This window comes from Salvelinus fontinalis, chromosome 23, assembly GCF_029448725.1.
Source record: "Salvelinus fontinalis isolate EN_2023a chromosome 23, ASM2944872v1, whole genome shotgun sequence".
Classification (NCBI taxonomy): Eukaryota; Metazoa; Chordata; class Actinopteri; order Salmoniformes; family Salmonidae; genus Salvelinus; species Salvelinus fontinalis.
The window spans coordinates 17,846,350-17,865,552 of record NC_074687.1 but is presented as its reverse complement, the minus strand read 5'-3'; the positions used below and the strand labels follow the sequence as shown (position 1 = coordinate 17,865,552).

At 45.9% G+C, this 19,203-nt stretch overlaps 1 protein-coding gene across 1 annotated transcript in view; it reads left to right on the top strand.

Annotated features, from left to right (window-relative positions):
• The first annotated feature begins 608 nt into the window (after positions 1-608).
• The window catches only part of LOC129820950 (ephrin type-A receptor 6-like), a 345,999-nt gene continuing 327,404 nt past the window's right edge, over positions 609-19,203 (top strand). The window contains exons 1-2 of the mRNA XM_055878103.1: positions 609-1,352; positions 13,915-13,979. Of these exons, the coding sequence (XP_055734078.1) occupies positions 1,274-1,352; positions 13,915-13,979 (144 nt within the window). The 5' untranslated portion in view covers positions 609-1,273. The remainder of the gene's footprint in view (positions 1,353-13,914; positions 13,980-19,203) is intronic.

Genomic DNA, 19,203 nt, shown 5'->3' with positions numbered 1-19,203 from the left:
AAGCGTCCATTGGGATGGGATGAAGACCCTCTGTACTCCTGGCTGACATTGTTGTTGGCCAGGATGACACTACTGCTTCGAAGATCCACTGGGTAGAAGTTGCACAGACCTAGGATCAGCTCATCTACCAAGATGCCTAACATTAACCATTAGGGGGAAAACACAAAACTGATCCTAGGTCTAGGAGCAATTTACAACAGATTCAATGTTTTCCAAGTTAACTGAATTCAGCTTTACAGTACATTTACTGTAGGCCTACATGAAAGTAACATAATAATGTGAAAATGAATGCCCTGCCTGACCTTCACAATGTATTTTCTAAATATAAAAAAGGTATAGGCCTAGGTAAGCATAGCTAATCTCGTTTAAAATGGAGGCAAATATATTGCAATTTACTCTATGCATCACATTATGTTACATTTCCTCCCACACAGATCATTTGCAATCCAAATCTACCTGGAATAGAGTTAACAACACTGGTCATCAATAACCTGCAGAAATATTGATGTCCAGCTGGAAAAGGCACACACATACACGCACACGCACACACACATAGACTTTGCTGGCTGCCATGCACACTGCCGTTGTGTTGTCAGCTAACACCCTCTAGCGCCGGGCGCCCTGCACAGATGCGCTCTGTCTCGCCATTCTGTAGCTGTACTCTGTCGTAAACGGGAGTTGCACAGTTCTCTGCTGCAGCAGTCAGTCCAGGCTTGCATGGAACCGGCTACAGTGGCACTACGCTCGCTCACACCAACCAAACAACTGATACCGCGCCACTTGGAGTTTGGAACTGTATGTCACGAGCCGCATCCTGGCGTCTTCCATTTCCCGCGTGAAGGAATCACGAATACGCTTAGCTGAAACCAGGAGGAAATAAAATAGCGCACCGAGGAGGAATGTTTGATTAGATTTCTTGTCAAAACAGTGAAATACAGGAAGCTCCGACACGAGCGCAACGTATTTTGTCTTTGAGCATTGCTCTAGAAATGCGGTCGCTGCTGGTAAATGTCGTCTTGATTTTTGTTTTTGCCGCGGTGTGAACTTCACCAACCTTCCTAAGCTCTCCGCCTGATCATGCGATGGATCTCCTCCAGTAGCCTACATTCGTCTGTCAGCTCTCTCCAGCGGGGACTGGATGTGAGGAGGGTCCGGGGAGAGGAGAGACACCCACGGCTCCACTTGGGATCTAAAGGCGCTTTGTGACCAGGTTTCTTCTCTTGGATAGTCTCCTGCTCGGCGCGGTGCTGGGCAGCCTGTGGATGGTACAGAAATGACTTTAGGAGAAAAACTCTGCCTCGTTTTCCTATTTTTTCGGATTCTCTTCACTCCTACCAGCCACGGCAATCAAGGTGAGAGATTTTATCTGCGCATGACTTTGGAGAACAGTTTAATATTAGCCTAAATTAGTTATTAGTTATATTTATTTTTTTCGGGTAAAGGCTGCTGATATGCGGTTTAATTCACACTTGTGGCAAGTGTTTCCACCCGCGCCTAAATGTAGCCATAATAGGCTACAGTTAACCAAATATTGCATTGACCAATATATAGGCCGGAACCTATAGATAGGTCATGTAACATGTTACAGTAGGCACCGCCAATAACATAATAGTCAGGAGCTCTAGGCTACGACATTCATATTCCAACCAGCACGTGTGCTTTTCCAAATGAGTGTCAGTCTGCGTTTTTAATTGCTTGAAAATAGCACGCAGTTTGATTTTGAATAATGTGAACCTATGGCTATTAAACAGTTTATCATGTGTGGAAAAAATAGGCCTACTGGAAGGACACCAGCCTACAGGTAAATAACGCACGGAGCCCTTTCCCGCGCTACGAACGCAATGAACGCAGGAGAGTGAGAAGTTGTCAACCCGGGGGTGGCAAATCAATTAGGCTAAGGTTACCTATCTACATCCTTCAATGACTACAACCGTTCATTACGTTTTACATAAGGTTTACAAATGGACCAAATACTTACAGTATCCAATCAAAAACATAAAACATCCCATTTTTTTAATGCAGTGGCTGGATTGAATTATGTAAAGACTGAGGTTAAATTGTATTTATTTAAGGCCATACTATACCTTCAAACTATACAGACAGATTCCTTGATCCAGGCAGATTGATGCTGTCATGTGAATTGAGCCCTCAGCAGGCTTTTGGATCCCATTACTGTTCCATTCTGCTGCATTGACCTGATGCATGACTGCAAACCACATAAGAATCACACCAGATAATAAAATTACCCTTATGTTGCCTTTAGAGTTTAATCTGTTTTTTTTTCTCTATTGTGTCGTCTTTGTCTCTCTGCCACCAAATGTGGTTAAAGAAGCTCAGGTGTGTGTGTGTGCGTGTGTGTGCGTACACGCTATCACTCAGGTTTAAAATAGTTCTATTGATTCTACAGGGACACAGAGGGATGTGGCCCCTAGGTTATATTTGATTGTTCTCTCAGTTCAATAAAAGTGATACTACTCCCTCTTCTCCCAGGCAGGTGCTACATAACAGCCCAGTGTGTCTTTGTGCTGCCATCAAAGATTGAATGATGATTGAGTTGATGAGTAGTGTGTCAGCTTTCCAGTCAGCCCTATGGTGTCTTTCACATTGACTTCAGAGGTGCCTCTGAGATTTTGTTTTAGGCTGCTTCCAGCTTCTGTCCGTGGTTCTGAAACTGTTTCTCTGCACTGTGTGTATGCGCGAGTGCGTGTGTGTGTGTGTGTGTGTGTGTGTGTGTGTGTGTGTGTGTGTGTGTGTGTGTGTGTGTGTGTGAGCCTATGTGTGGCATCCAGATGATGTGTATTTCTCACCTGTTGTTGTTGGATTTAGAGGCCTTACGACATGTCACAATTCATCAGAAAACAACTCTAGAATTATGTTTTATCTCTGCCAGACAAACAGCTCTTTGCTTTTAAAACCCATGTGTCAAATGTTGTATATTGCTTTGAACCGGGTGAAGGTGAGCGTTGTAGATTGGGGATTTCACAGGCACAATTGGGCCTGATGTCAGCTGAGAGGAGAACAATGAAAACCAATCAGTCTCATCCTCCCTGGCTGGGAGACGCTGAATGCAGCATGTCAGACAATCCCTCACACCAACACCGGTGTTCTGCAGGGACGCAAAGAGTTATTAACTAAGCCCTACTACACAAACACTGCCAAGTTTCAGCTTCCTCTACAGTACTCACTGTTATTGTTCTTTCTGTGAGAGTTTTGTTGGAGCTGCATAGTTTTTTTTCTAGCCTGGCTGGTAAAAACAAAGGGAGGATTGGATAAATTAAAGGATTGGCTAAATGAAATAAACTGCAGAGATTCAGAGAATCTGAGAAAAATGTCAGTCCATTGTTGTAACATTGTTTTAAAGTGTCCCCAAACTAAAGGGTTGATCCTTTTAAATGAGGCAGGAGATCCCTTGGTTCACTGGGTCCTGCTTTGCTGCTGGGCCCAGACACCCTTCCATCCTTAAACCAAGACAAATATACCAAACAACTATTTTGCTTTCAGCATTTACAGTATGTTTCCATGACTGATCAAAACTCATTTTATCATGCTCTCTCCTGTCTCTCTGCAGCAGAAATATAGTGAACAAAATGTTTGGAACATCAAATTTCAATGACATCGCACTATCGAATCGTAATACATATAGAATTGTGAGAATCCCAATACATATTGTATCGGCACCTAAGTATGGTGTAAATATTGTATAATGAGGTCCCTGGCATTTCCTAGACTTATTTCCCATCCCCAACTACTAAGCCCTATCCCTGATAAAGTTGTGTTATCAGTGCATGTGTCAAAAGCCTGTCTCAGTGGCGCCACCTGCAGCTGGCTCTCCAAGGAATCTAGGTGGGAGAAGGTAGAACTAGCTATACAGGGTCAGATATATTTACCTCCTAATGGTTAATTTTTGGGTAGGTTATATTGTAAACTGATCCTAGATCTGTGGTTAGGCGCTTGGTGTGATGTGTGGCCTGGTAGCGAATGGGTAGATGGTCTCTCAGGTGTGTTGAGATGGCTTCTCCTCAGTTTGACACTCATACATGCTTCCTGTTCTAACACTATGACAGTCCATCCTTGAGGCGTCAGTGAATGGCCCTCTAATGAATGGTTGCTACATGTCTCTTTGACCTGTCTCTGTCATGCCTGTCTTGTAACTGTCATTTAGGGTCAGCACTGTGTTATGAAGCCATGGCGTTCTGCAGACAATATTTCCAATCTGGTCAAGACTGTAACCGCCCCTCACTGTAGCACTTCATCTGCTACTCTGTGGTAAATTCTCATTAAAAGCCTCATGGTGCTAATATCTGATCTAATTAGCTTCTAACTCTGATTTGCTTGGCTATAGTTCTGACATTAAGATGTTACAGAGTGGTCTGATTCATCTCGAAGGAGTAGGAATGTGAGCGACGCCTTTTCCCCACCACGCCTGTCAGCTTGTCTGTGCTGTAGATAGTGTTTCATTTCACACTACTTCCTATCATCTGAATAGAACACCACCAAATGTCAATCTATTCTCTTTCTACCCAATCACTTTCCCTACATCTCTCTTCATCTCTCAAATGTTATTTTCATCTTCTTCTACAGCCTTCAGAGGAAGGACCTATACATTCTCAAAGACTCCAGCCACCCAATTAAAGACTGTTCTCTCTGCTACCACACAGCAAGCAGTACCGGTGTTCCAAATATGGAACCAACAGGACCCTGAACAGCTTCTACCCCCAAGCCATAAGAATGATAAATAGTTAGTTAAATAGTTAACCAATAGCTACCTGGAAAATCTACATTTACCCTTTTTGCACTAACTCTTTTGACTCATCACATATTCTTCTGTTATTATCTATCCTGTTGCCGAGTCACTTTATCCCTACCTATATGTACATATCGACCACAATTACCTCATACCCCTGAACATCGACTCGTTACTGGTACCCCGTGCATATAGCCACGTTATCATGACTCATTGTGTATTTATTACTCTTGTTATTATTTTTCTATTATTTCTATATTTTTCTCTCTGCATTGTTGGGAAGGGCCCGGCCTGTAAGTAAGCATTTCACTGTTAGTTTACACCTGTTGTTTACAAAGCATGTGACAAATACAATGTGATTTTGTCAAATTTGATTTGATTTGCTTTACATACAAAGTAAATGGTTAAGGTTAGGGTTACCTGTTAAATTGTCAGGGCTAGGGATAGGGTTACCTGTTAAATTGTCAGGGTTAGGGATAGGGTTGGCAAGCGGATCCTAGATTGAACCACTAATGTCACTCCACGCACCTGGTTTTAAAAACAGGAGAGAAACCAGCAGACAGGCACCCAGGGAACAGCGTTCCCATTCTTGTATTATAAAGCTAGAACACAGATTCATAAGCAGGCCCTGTAATGTTCTATTAATACCCCAGTAAAAATCCCCTGGGGAAACTGCTGCTCTAAGCAGGGTCCTACAGGTCTCACCGTCTACTGGGAATATACTACACTACACTGAGACAGAGTCTGTTATAGGACAACACACACACACACACACAAATGACTGCATAGACACAAACACAGATACACACACAGGCGCACATACATACATAAACACACATTAAAATATTTTAATTACGCATAACTGTACAGAAGAGGCAAATGAAAAAATCCCAAAGTTTATGAATGAAGACTTTAACTGCTTTGTTATTATCCAGGATAGGAGAATCATGTTGTTGGAAGGCATGACTTTCAACAGCTACCAGCCAGACCAGGCTCAGAGCAGTCTGTTTGTGGTTACACTGAGAAGATATTCAGATCATTATAGGGTTGAGTTGGAAACGGACAGTGTGTGATGAATATGGCCAGTGGTTAAATATAGATTTACATTGGGTGAGAAATAGAGCTTCTACACACATGCACGCACGCGCGCACGCACACACACACACACACACACACACACACACACACACACACACACACACACACACACACACACACACACACACACACACACACACACACACACACACACACACACACACACACACACACACACACACACACACACACACACACACACACACACACACACACACACACACACACACACACACACACACACACCAGTGGTCAGGAAGGTATGGATTTCAAGTCTATGTGTGAGAGAGAGACGGAGGCAGACAGTGCAATTAGTCCTGTCCCCAAGGGTTCTGCTGAGGATACTACTGCTACTGGCACTCCATCCTCCACCGGCCTGCCAGACACACAGACACTGTTGGGAGAGGAGGAGGACATGGAGTTCTGCTGGTTAAAACTGCAGCTAAATAACTCAACCAGTATGTAGGGCTGATTTCCAGGACCCAGATTACGCCTTCTCCTGGACTCAAAAGCAAGGGCAAAGCAGCAAGGGAAAGTGCTTTTTTTTGTGTGGAACTAACAAACAAATTCCTGCAAAAAAGTTAAAGAAATTTGCACTATTTAGCACTATTTAGTGTTTTTATTTGCATTTAAATAGAGCCTCCTCAAAGTTCATTGCTTTGCAGTGTATTGATGTATCACCCTACCATTGAAGAATAAATAAATAAAGAAGTGGAATTAACGTAGGAAGTTGTGCCTATAATACATAATGTATATATCTCTCTCTCTCTCTCTCTCTCTCTCTCTCTCTCTCTCTCTCTCTCTCTCCTCTCCCCTCTCCCCTCTCTCTCTCTTTCTCTTTCTGTCTTTCCTCTCCCCTCTCCCCTCTCTCTCTCTCTCTCTCCCTCTCTCTCTCTCTCTCTCTCTCTCTCTCTCTCTCTCTCTCTCTCTCTCTCTCTCTCTCTCTCTCTCTCTCTCTCTCTCTCTCTCTTTCTGTCTTTCCTCTCCTCTCCCCTCTCTCTCTCTCTCTTTCTCTCTCTCTCTCTTTCTTTCCTCTCCTCTCCCCTCTCCCTCTCTCTCTCTCTCTCTCTCTCTCTCTCTCTCTCTCTCTCTCTCTCTCTCTCTCTCTCTCTCTCTCCCTCTCTCCCTCTCCCCTTCTCTCCCTCTCTCCCTCTCCCCTCTCCCTCTCTCCCCTCTCCTCTCTCTCTCTCTCTCTCTCTCTCTCTCTCTCTCTCTCTCTCTCTCTCTCTCTCTCTCTCTCTCTCTCTCTCTCTCTCTCTCTCTCTCTCTCTCTCTCTCTCTCTCTCTCTCTCTCTCTCTCTCTCTCTCTCTCTCGCACTGTGCTCCAGTAACATTGTAATTCTGTGTTTCTCTCTCTGATATCGGTCATGCATACAATATGTATTTATAAACATGACATTTCTATGTTATTATAAAGGTCAGGAATAAACACCTTTTTTTCCTTTTCTGTTATTACCTCACATGGAAACACTCAACTTCACTAGCAGTTGTTAAACTTGTTTTGCTCAGGGTTTCACTTATACATTTTCGAAATATGGCGCGGTACTGGATGGCCGGCAATTTGCAAGTTTCGACCCAACGTTGCTATTTTGTGATTATTCTGTTAATTTTTTTATTTTCACAAAATGTACCCGCTATTATTTCTTACAACCAAAAATAACTTTTGAACATCAGATCGGCAGTTACTTACCCCAACTTCTTGTCCCTCTCTGTAATCCCCACATGTTTTAAGATGACCACCATTCATCCTGTCCCCAAGAACTATAAGGCTTCATGCCACAATGGCTACCGACCTGTAGCACTCAGTTTGGTAATCATGAAGTGCTTTTTTAGGCTTGTTAAGGCACACATTAACTCCACCAACCCAGACACCCTAGACCCACTCCAATTTGCATACTGCCCCAACAGATCCATAGATGACGCAATCTCAATTGTTCTCCACACTGCCCTCACCCACCTAGATAAGAGGAATACCTATGTGAAAAACGCTGTTCATTGATTACAGCTCAGTGTTCAACACCATTGTCCCCTCCAAGCTCGTCACCGAGTTTAGGACTGGGTCTGAACACCTGCCTGTGCAACTGGATCTTGGACTTGCTGACGGACCGACTCCAGGTGGTGAGGGTAGGCAACATCACCTCCGCCACGCTGACCCTCAACACGGGGGGCCCACAGAGGTGTGTGCTTAGTCCCCTCCTGTACTACCTGTTCACCCATGACTGCGTGGCCACGCACGACTCCAAAACCATCCTCAAGTTTGCTGACAACACGACGGTGGTAGGTCTGATCAGCGGCGACAGTGAGTTAGCCTACAGGGAGGAGGTCAGTGACCTGGCAGTGTGGTGCCAGAGCAACAACCTCTCCCTCAACGTCAGTAAGACCAATGAGCTGATTGTGGACTACAGGAATCTGGGGGGCGAGCACACCCCCATCCATATCGAAGGGGCTGCAGTGGGGCAGGTTGAGAGCTTCAAGTTCCTCAGTGTTCAAATCACTAAAGACTTAAAATGGTCCACCTCGAGGTTGAAAAAGACCCTTGAATCCTCAAAAAGTTCTACAGCTGTACCATTGAGAGCATATTGACTGGCTGCATCACAGCCTGGTATGGCAATAGCACCGCAGTCGATCACATGGCGCTACAGAGGGTGGTGCGGACAGCCAAGTACATCACTGGTGTATTGCTTTCATATAGTACAGCTTTCATATAGTATTGCTTTTGAAATAGTTCAGGTTCCATATAGTACAGGTTTCATATATTACAGCTTTAATATAATATAGCTTTCAAATAGTACAGCGTATCATGCTGTGTATATAGTTGCTTTACTTTTAACATGCTGTACATACAGTTGAAGTCGGAAGTTTACATACACTTAGGTTGGAGTCATTAAAACTCATTTTTCAACCACTCCACAAATTTCTTGTTAACGAACTATAGTTTTGGCAAGTCGGTTAGGACATCTACTTTGGGCATGACACAAGTAATTTTTCCAACAATTGTTTACAGACAGATTATTTCACTTATAATTCACTGTATCGCAATTCCAGTGGGTTAGAAGTTTACATATGCTAAGTTGACTGTGCCTTTAAACAGCTTGGAAAATTCCAGAAAATTATGTCATGGCTTTAGAAGCTTCTGATAGGCTAATTGACATCATTTGAGTCAATTGGAGGTGTACCTGTGGATGTATTTCAAGGCCTACCTTCAAACTCAGTGCCTCTTTGCTTTACATCATGGGAAAATCAAAAGAAATCAGCCAAGACCCATGTCTGGTTCATCCTTGGGAGCAATTTCCAAACGCCTGAAGGTACCACATTCATCTGTACAAACAATAGTACGCAAGAATAAACGCAACCGTCATACTGCTCAGGAAGGGGATGTGTTCCGTCTCCTAGAGATGAACGTACTTTGGTGCGAAAAGTGCAAATCAATCCCAGAACAACAGCAAAGGACCTTGTGAAGATGCTGGAGGAAACAGGTAGAAAGTATCTATATCCACAGTTAAACGAGTCCTATATCGACATAACCTGAAAGGCCGCTCAGCAAGGAAGAAGCCACTGCTCCAAAACCGCCATAAAAAAGCCAGACTACGGTTTGCAACTGCACATGGGGACAAAGATCATACTTTTTGGAGAAATGTCCTCTGGTCTGATGAAGCAAAATAAAACTGTTTGGCCATAATGACCATCGTTATGTTTGGAGGAAAAAGAGGGAGGCTTGCAAGCTGAAGAACATCATCCCAACCGTGAAGCAAGGGGGTGGCAGCATCATGTTGTGGGGGTGCTTTGCTGCAGGAGGGACTGGTGCACTTCAAAAAAATAGACGGCATTATGAGGTGGGAAATTATTTGGATATATTGAAGCAACATCTCAAGACATCAGTCAGGAAGTTAAAGCTTGGTCGCAAATGGGTCTTCCAAATGGACAATGACCCCAAGCATACTTCCAAAGTTGTGGCAACAAAGTCAAGGTATTTGAGTGGCCATCACAAAGCCCTGACCTCAATCCTATAGAAAATGTGTGGGCAGAACTGAAAAAGCATGTGCGAGCAAGGATGCCTACAAACCTGACTCACTTACACCAGCTCTGTCAGGAGGAATGGGCCAAAATTCACCCAACTTATTGTGGGAAGCTTGTGGAAGGCTACCGGAAACGTTTGACCCAAGTTCAACTATTTAAAGGCTATGCTACCAAATACTAATTGAGTGTATATACACTTCTGACCCACTGGGAATGTGATGAAAGAAATAAAAGTTGAAATAAATCATTCTCTCTACTATTATTCTGACATTTCACATTCTTAAAATAAAGTGGTGATCCTAACTGACCTAAAACAGGGAATTTTTACTCGGATTAAATGTCAGGAATTGTGAAAAACTGAGTTTAAATGTATTTGGCTAAGGTGTATGTAAACTTCCGACTTCAACTGTACCTTTCATGTTACCATTTATATGCAGTAGCCCAGCTGGAGTTCCTATGTCATTAACATGTTCCCAGCAGGTTCTGATAAACCCCCCCCCCCCCTCTTAAATCTCCATATCATCTTCCTCTTCTTCCCCTTCCATCTCCCTTATCTCCTTCTCCTCCTCCCTCTATGTACTCCTCCTTTTCCTCCTCCTCTATCTCCTCCTCCTCCTCCTCCTCCTCCTCCTCCACCTCTTCATTTCTTATGCCTGAATGAGCGCTCAGGGGAGGTTGATGAGACCAGCATTTCATTTGTTTAAACAAAATATGCATGAAATTAATGAAACCAACGTTTAACATCTTAGCACTCTAGTGTAGTGGAGCGTGGTGCAGACAGAAATGTTGTAGATGTGTGAGAACAGTCAGCCAATCCATCTCACCGCGGCGTTGCCAAAGAAACTATTATGTATGGCTGACGGTATTGTACCATGCAGACACAGCATTCCAAATGTGTTTTTCTATTAATTATCCTGTTATTGTATAGACCATGTTTTATTTTGAACCCTGAACATACACTGTCTAACTTAGCATAGAGCATGCAGTAATTGCCTTATACAGTATACAGGAAAATCAACTAACATAAACACACACATATACACACACGCACACACACACACTAGGCTCTGGCCTAGAGTTCTATGCTACCTGCTGGCTTGTTTGATACAGCTTTTTGGCATAGATCTGCCTATTGTAGCAATGAAGCTTAAAGTATCTCTAAATGCCAGTATTTCTGGTACCTGCTTTTATTGCTTCTTTGCCACTGTGCTTTTGTTGACATTGATAAATCCATCCATTCCTATCCTGGTGCTCTCCATACTGTTACAGTGTTGGTTGTGCCACAGACCCGTGCCTGATCCAGGGCAGATGGTGTATTGTCTATCACTGCAGTGAGCCTGATGGGGTGCTGGGCGGCTGACTGAGTAGGTGGGTTGGTTGGCTGGCTGGATGGATGGATGGATGGGTGGCTGACTGGGTGGCTGGGTGGGTGGATGGATGGATGGATGGATGAATGGATGGATGGATGGATGGCTGGCTGGCTGAGTGGCTGACAGGGTGGGTGGCTGGCTGGCTGGATGGATGGATAGATGGGTGGCTGGCTGGCTGGCTGGACGGGTGGCTGGATGGCTGGCTGGCTGGCTGACTGACTGGCTGGCTGGATGGATGGCTGGCTGGGTGGGTGGCTGGATGGATGGATGGCTGGCTGGGTGGCTAGCTGGGTGGCTGGCTGGCTGGATGGATGGATGGCTGGGTGGCTGGGTGACTGGCTGGCTGGATGGATGGCTGGGTGGGTGGGTGGGTGGCTGTTTGGCTGGCTGGATGGGTGGCTGGATGGATGGATGGATGGATGGCTGGATGGATGGCTGGGTGGCTGGATGGATGGATGGATGGCTGGCTGGCTGGCTGGATGGGTGGCTGGATGGATGGCTGGCTGGCTGGCTGGCTGGATGGGTGGCTGGATGGGTGGCTGGATGGGTGGCTGGATGGGTGGCTTGCTCACCGGGAGACGCAGTGTAAAGAGCATTTAGCTTATTATGACCGACATGTACACTAGTGTTCAAAGGTTTGGGGTCACATAGAAATGTCCTTGTTTTTTGTGAAGAGATGATTCCGGGATGCTGGCCTTCTAGGCAGAGTTGCAAAGGAAAGGCCACATCTCAGACTGGCCAAAAAAATAATAATATTAAGATGGGGAAAAGAACACAGACACTGAACAGAGGAACTCTGTCTAGAAGGCCAGCATCCCAGAGTTGCCTCTTCACTGTTGACATTGAGACTGGTGTTTTGCGTTTACCATTTAATGAAGCTGCCAGTTGAGGACTTGTGAGGCTGTGCTAACATAATTTCAAAAGGGTTTTCTAATGATCAATTAGACTTTTAAAATGATAAACTTGGATTAGCTAACACAACGTGCCATTGGAACACAGGAGTGATAGTTGCTAATAATGGGCCTCTGTACGCCTACGTAGATATTCCATAAAAATCTGCCATTTCCAGCTACAATAGTCATTTACAACATTAACAATGTCTACACTGTATTTCTGATCAATGTCATGTTATTTTAATGGACTTTTCTTTGCTTTTCTTTCAAAAACAAAGACATTTCTAAGTGACCCCAAACTTTTTAACGGTAGTGTACGTGGTAGCACACAGATGTCTTACAGCCTGCAACACACACACATACGCACTGACAACACACAAAGGCTCATGAACTGGTTGGACAGTTTTTGTCAGAAATGCTGGCTTGACATTCACAATCATGGAAATTCTTCCTTGTTTGCTAATGTATGGTAATAAGCATGTTAATGTGTCTATATCGTGTTTATATTCTGCAGTTAAGGTTACATCACTTTTAGAGAAGAGACAGAGAACACAGATAATGTTCAAACACAGATTCTTATAAGAAACTTAATGTGTGAAGTTGAAGGTTAAACCTCTAATCCATCCACCCACTGCTCAGAAAGACCGAGATTATTATTCTAGTCTTTATAAAAGTTAAGTTTGCCTAATGACATTCTGATCCTGAATTATTTAGCTTTCTGTCCTTGAGAGAGACAGAGATGGAAAGATGTTTCAGAACTGTAATATTTTGACAGACTCAAGTTCACGATGCTGCTGCCTGGGAGCAGTGAACTTGGAATATTGACTGAGTGATAAGCCTCAATAGAAAAACCCTGAAAGGTTCTGGGAGTGACATTCCACTCGGCTAAAATCAACAAGTATGAATAAAGATGTAAAGATGAATCACTTTTCACTAATAAAGTTACTGGTATTTTAATGGATTTTATATCAGAAGATCAATGACATGTTTTTCTATTACAGTCAAAGCTATCAACAAAATCTATCAAATTCCACTCAACTGTGTATACAATTTGCATGCTACTGTATACATAGTGTACATGAATTACAGAGACCCATTCACAATAAATATCCGGATATTACACTGAAATGGTTTAGGATGGAGGGACGGGTATTTGTAATCTTATCTGGTGCTGCAAGCAAACTCTGGGGACATACAAGAAGCCCTTATTGTCTGAGTGACATTGAAATAAAGCCTGTGAATGAGAGAGAGAGAGAGAGAGAGAGAGAGAGAGAGAGAGAGAGAGAGAGAGAGAGAGAGAGAGAGAGAGAGAGAGAGAGAGAGAGAGAGAGAGAGAGAGAGAGAGAGAGAGAGAGAGAGAGAGAGAGGAGAGAGAGAGAGAGAGAGAGAGAGAGAGAGAGAGAGAGAGAGAGAGAGAGAGAGAGAGAGAGAGAGAGAGAGAGAGAGAGAGAGAGAGAGAGAGAGAGAGAGAGAGAGAGAGAGAGAGAGAGAGAGAGAGAGAGAGAGAGAGAGAGAGAGAGAGAGAGAGAGAGAGAGAGAGAGAGAGAGAGTTGACAGCAATCTGACTGCAATCTATCAGGCCTAAATTATGCTCTTCAGCTCTGAAATAATGCTTTACTGAAATGGACCCACCGCAAATATTCATCTGGGTGAAAAACTCATTTTTGTTAAGATACAAAAGTCTAAATGAGAACATTTATGAGCTATATTTCAATTACTGAGGCGGAAACAGAGATCTATGTATATCAACATTATGCTAATAGTTGTGTTTCTCTCTCCTGTTCTGTTTCAGTGGTACTGCTGGACACCACCTCTGTTTTGGGAGAGCTGGGATGGAATACCTATCCCATGAATGGGGTAAGAGAGTGTGTGTTTCTGTGTGTGTGTGTGTGTGTCAGGGTTCGCACAAGGTGCTTGAGGTGCTTAAAGTAATTTGGCACTCTGAAATTCAAGTACTAGAATACTTTGAAAATCAGATAATTTCTCAAGTTGGTACTTGAAAAGTACTTAAAATGAGAGGAGAACAGAAATGATAAAATATGTTAATATGAAAGTATTCTAAAAATGTATTGGTCTTGTGAATACATTTCAGGCAGTCTACGAAGTTTTATTTCCTCACGTGTTTGGCGCTGTGGATGCCAGGCGAGCTCGCTCATTCCACCCACACTGCCACTCAGCCAGACAGGTACAGAACTGACTGATTAGGTGCCGCCAAACATCATAACGATAGCAAAAATGCCGGGCAAATGTAGATTCAACCTGCCTGGCAGGATATTGATGTTTATGAATGGGATTTGCCAGACCCAACCAGGGATGTAGTGGAGGTTAAACGCACGTAAACGCCGTTTACACACCTTTATATTTGTGAAATAGCATTTACTCACCATTTTGTTATTTATCGTTTACCTACATATTGCGTTCCCAGCGTTGATCAACACTCAGAAAGCTTATTCATCAGTGTTTTTATCGCACCTACCTCTGCAAATGAGTGTAATCATGAATGATTTATGTATGCTTGTTATGTTCGCCTGCTCCCCCAGATTTGCTTTGTTAGCAGCGCATTCATTTACCACTCTGTCCAACGGGAATCTCCGCCCAAGACAAAGGCCGAGAGGAAAAACGAACTACCTCAGCACAGACCTACAGTGGCAAGTAGCAGAGAGACGCCGCTGACAGTGGGAATTCTTTTAACATCCCTCAACTCCTGCCGTGTCAACAGACTCTCGGAGAATGAGTGTACAACTATTAAAAAGATGCTGATATTTCAGTCAGATGTCTAGCTAGCTAGGTAGCTTAAGGGCTCAAATCAAATCCAATTTTATTGGTCACATACACATGCCTAGCAGATGTTAATGCGAGTGTAGCGAAATGCTTGTGCTTCTAGTTCCGACCATGCAGTAATATCTAACAAGTAATCTAACAATTTCACAACAACTACCTTATACACACAAGTGTAAAGGAATAAATAAGAATATATTCATATAAATATATGGATGAGCGATGGCCGAACGGCATAGGCAAGATGGAGTAGATGGTATAGAGTACAGTATATACATATATGATGAGTAATGTAGGGTTTGCAAACATTATATAAAGTGACATTGTTTAAAGTGACTAGTGATACATTTATTACATGCAATGTTTTATTATTAAAGTGGCTAGAGATTTGAGTCAGTATGTTAGCAGCAGCCACTCAATGTTAGTGATGGCTGTTTAACAGTCTGATGGCCTTGAGATAGAAGCTGTTTTTCAGTTTCTCGGTCCTCGCTTTGATGCTTCTGTACTGACCTCGCCTTCTGGATGATAGCGTGGTGAACAGGCAGTGGCTCGGGTGGTTGTTGTCCTTGATGATCTTTTTGGCCTTTCTGTGACATCGGGTGGTGTAGGTGTCCTGGAGGGCAGGCAGTTTGCCCCCGGTGATGCGTTGTGCAGACCTCACTTCCCTCTGTTTATCCTTACGGTTGTGGGCGGAGTAGTTGCCGTACCAGGCAGTGATACAGCCCGACAGGATGCTTTCGATTGTGCATCTGTAAAAGTTTGTGAGTGTTTTTTGTGACAAGCCGAATTTCTTCAGCTTCCTGAGGTTGAAGAGGCGCTGTTGCGCCTTCTTTACCACACTGTCTGTGTTCAACACTGTCTGTGTGGGTGGACCATTTCAGTTTGTCCGTGATGTGTACGCCAAGGAACTTAAAACTTTACACCTTCTCCACTACTGTCCCATCTATGTGGATAGGGGGGTGCTCCCTCTGCTGTTTCCTGAAGTCCACGATCATCTCCTTTGTTTTGTTGACGTTGAGTGTGAGGTTACTTTCCTGACACCACACTCCGAGGGTCCTCACCTCCTCCCTGTAGGCCTTCTCAGTAGGCCTTCGTTGTTGGTAATCAAGCCTACCATTGTTTTGTCAGCAAACTTGATTGAGTTGAAGGTGTGCTTGGCGACGCAGTTATGGGTGAACAAGGAGTACAGGAGAGAGCTGAGAGCGCACCCTTGTGGGGCCCCAGTGTTGAGGATCAGCGGGGTGGAGATGTTGTTTCCTACCTTCACCACCGGGGGCGGCCCGTCAGGAAGTCCAGGACCCAGTTGCACAGGGTGGGGTCGAGACCCAGGGTCTCGAGCTTAATGACGAGTTTGGAGGGTACTATGGTGTTAAATGTTGAGCTGTAATCGATGAATAGCATTCTTACATAGGTATTCCTCTTGTCCAGATGGGTTAGGGCAGTGTGCAGTGTGATTGCGATTGCATCGTCTGTGGACCTATTGGGGCGGTAAGCAAATTGGAGTGGGTCTAGGGTGTCAGGCAGGGTGGAGGTGATATGATCCTTGACTAGTCTCTCAAAGCACTTTATGATGATGGAATTGAGTGCTACTGGGCGACAGTTGTTTAGCTCAGTTACCTTAGCTTTCTTGGGAACAGGAACAATGGTTGCCTTCTTGAAGCATGTGGGAACAGCAGACTGGGATAAGGGTTGATTGAATATGTCTGTAAACACACCAGCCAGCTGGTCTGCGCATGCTCTGATCTGACATCTGAACCTATAGGGGAGGGTCTGGGTGTGCATCTATCCGCGGTTGGCGGCTCAGGTGTGGGACGCAGACCCCGCTCCACTACTGGCTCACCCCACTTTGGTGGCACCTCTGGTGCGGGGACCCTCGTCACCGACCCCGGACTGGGGACCCTCGTTGCGGGCCCCGGACTGGGCACCCTCGTTGCGGGCCCCGGACTGGGTACCCTCGCTGCGGGCCCCTGGAATGGGCACCCTCGCTGCGGGCCCCGGACTGGGCACCCTCGTTGCGGGCCCCGGACTGGGCACCCTCGTTGCGGGCCTCCGGACTGGGCACCCTCGTTGCGGGCCTCCGGACTGGGCACCCTCGTTGCGGGCCTCCGGACTGGGCACCCTCGTTGCGGGCCTCCGGACTGGGCACCCTCGTTGCGGGCCTCCGGACTGGAGACCGTCGCTGGTGCCTCCGGACTGGAGACCGTCGCTGGTGCCTCCGGACTGGAGACCGTCGCTGGTGCCTCCGGACTGGAGACCGTCGCTGGAGGCTCCGGACTGGAGACCGTCGCTGGAGGCTCCGGACTGGAGGCCGTCGCTGGAGGCTCCGGACTGGAGAACGTCGCTGGAGGCTCCGGACTGGGGACCGTCGCTGGAGGCTCCGGACTGGGGACCGTCGCTGGAGGCTCCGGACTGGGGACCGTCGCTGTAGGCTCCGGAGTGGGGACCGTCGCTGGAAGCTCCGGACTGGGGACCGTCGCTGGAGGCTCCGGACTGGGGACCGTCGCTAGAGACTCCGGACTGAAGACCGCCGTGGGAGGCTTCGTGCCATGACTCCTCACTGGAGGCTTCGTGCCATGGATCATCACTGGAGGCTTCTTGCCATGGATCATCACTGGAGGCTTCGTGACATGGATCATCACTGGAGGCTTCTTGCCATGGATCATCACTAGAGGCTTCTTGCCATGGATCATCACTGGAGGCTTCGTGCCATGGATCATCACTGGAGGCTTCGTGCCATGGATCATCACTGGAGGCTCCTTGCCATGGATCATCACTGGAGGCTTCGTGCCATGGATCATCACTGGAGGCTTCTTGCCATGGATCATCATTGGAGGCTTCTTGCCATGGATCATCACTGGAGGCTTCTTGCCATGGACCATCACTGGAGTGAGGAGACGTATGGGCAGTCTGGTACGTGGAGCTGCCACAGGGCTCACCAGGCTGGGGAGACATACAGGGGGCCTGGTTCTGGCAGCAGGCACAGGACTCACCAGGCTGGGGAGACATACTGGCGGCTTGGTTCTTGGCGCTGGCACCGGATACACTGGTCCGTGGAGGCGTACTGGAGGTCTCGAGCGCAGAGCTGGCACAACCCGTTCTGGCTGGATGCCAACTTCCACCCGGCACAAGCGGGACGATGGCACAGAGCACACCGGCCTGTAAATGTTCACTCGAGACACCGTGCGCATCACCCCATAACATGGTGCCTGACCAGTCACATGCTCCCCACGGTAAGCACGGGGAGTTGGCTCAGGTCTCCAGCCTTACTCAGCCAAACACCCCGTGTTCCCCCCCCCCCCCAAAAAAATTGGGGGGCTGCCTCTCGGGCTTCCTCGCTAGCCGTGTACGTGTCACCGCCTGCATTCTCCGGTATCTCTCCTCGCACTGCTCAATTGAATCCCAGACGGGCTCTGGCACTCTCCCTGGGTCGACTGACCACCTCTCTACCTCCTCCCAGGTGGTCTCATACTCCTGGCCACGCTGCTTGGTCTTTTGGTTGTGGGAAGTTCTGTCACGCCGTCAAAGGAAGTGCACCAAAGCGCAGCGTGGTAACCGTACATATTCCTTTTATTAGAAATGTTGCAGACAAAAACAATAAACAATACAAAACAACCGTGAAGCTTAAGGGCTATGTGCCACAAACAAAATTAACTTCCCACAAAGAAGGACGGAAAAGGGCTACCTAAGTATGGTTCCCAATCAGAGACAACGATAGACAGCTGTCCCTGATTGAGAACCATACCCGGCCAAAACATAGAAATACAAAATCATAGAAAAACAAAACATAGAATGCACACTCCAAATCACACCCTGACCGAACCAAATAGAGACATAAAAAGGCTCTCTCAGGTCAGGGCGTGACAGTATTGTCCTCAAAGCGAGCAAAGAAATTGTTTAGTTTGTCTGGGAGCAAGACATCGGTGTCCGCGACGGGGCTGGTTTTCTTTTTGTAATCCGTGATTGACTGTAGACCCTGCCACTTACGTCTCATGTCTGAGCCTTTGAATTGCGACTCTACTTTGTCTCTATACTGATGCTTAGCTTGTTTGATTGCCTTGCGGAGGGAATAGCTACACTGTTTGTATTCGGTCATGTTTCTTGCCATGATTAAAAGCAGTGGTTCGCGCTTTCAGTTTCGCGCGAATGCTGCCATCAATCCACGGTTTCTGGTTGGGGAATGTTTTAACTTCTTATGGCTGCAGGGGCAATATTGAGTAGCTTGGATGAAAGGTGCACAGAGGTGCCCATAGTAAACGCCTGCTCCTCAGTCCCAGTTGCTCATATTGGATAGAAAACACTCTGA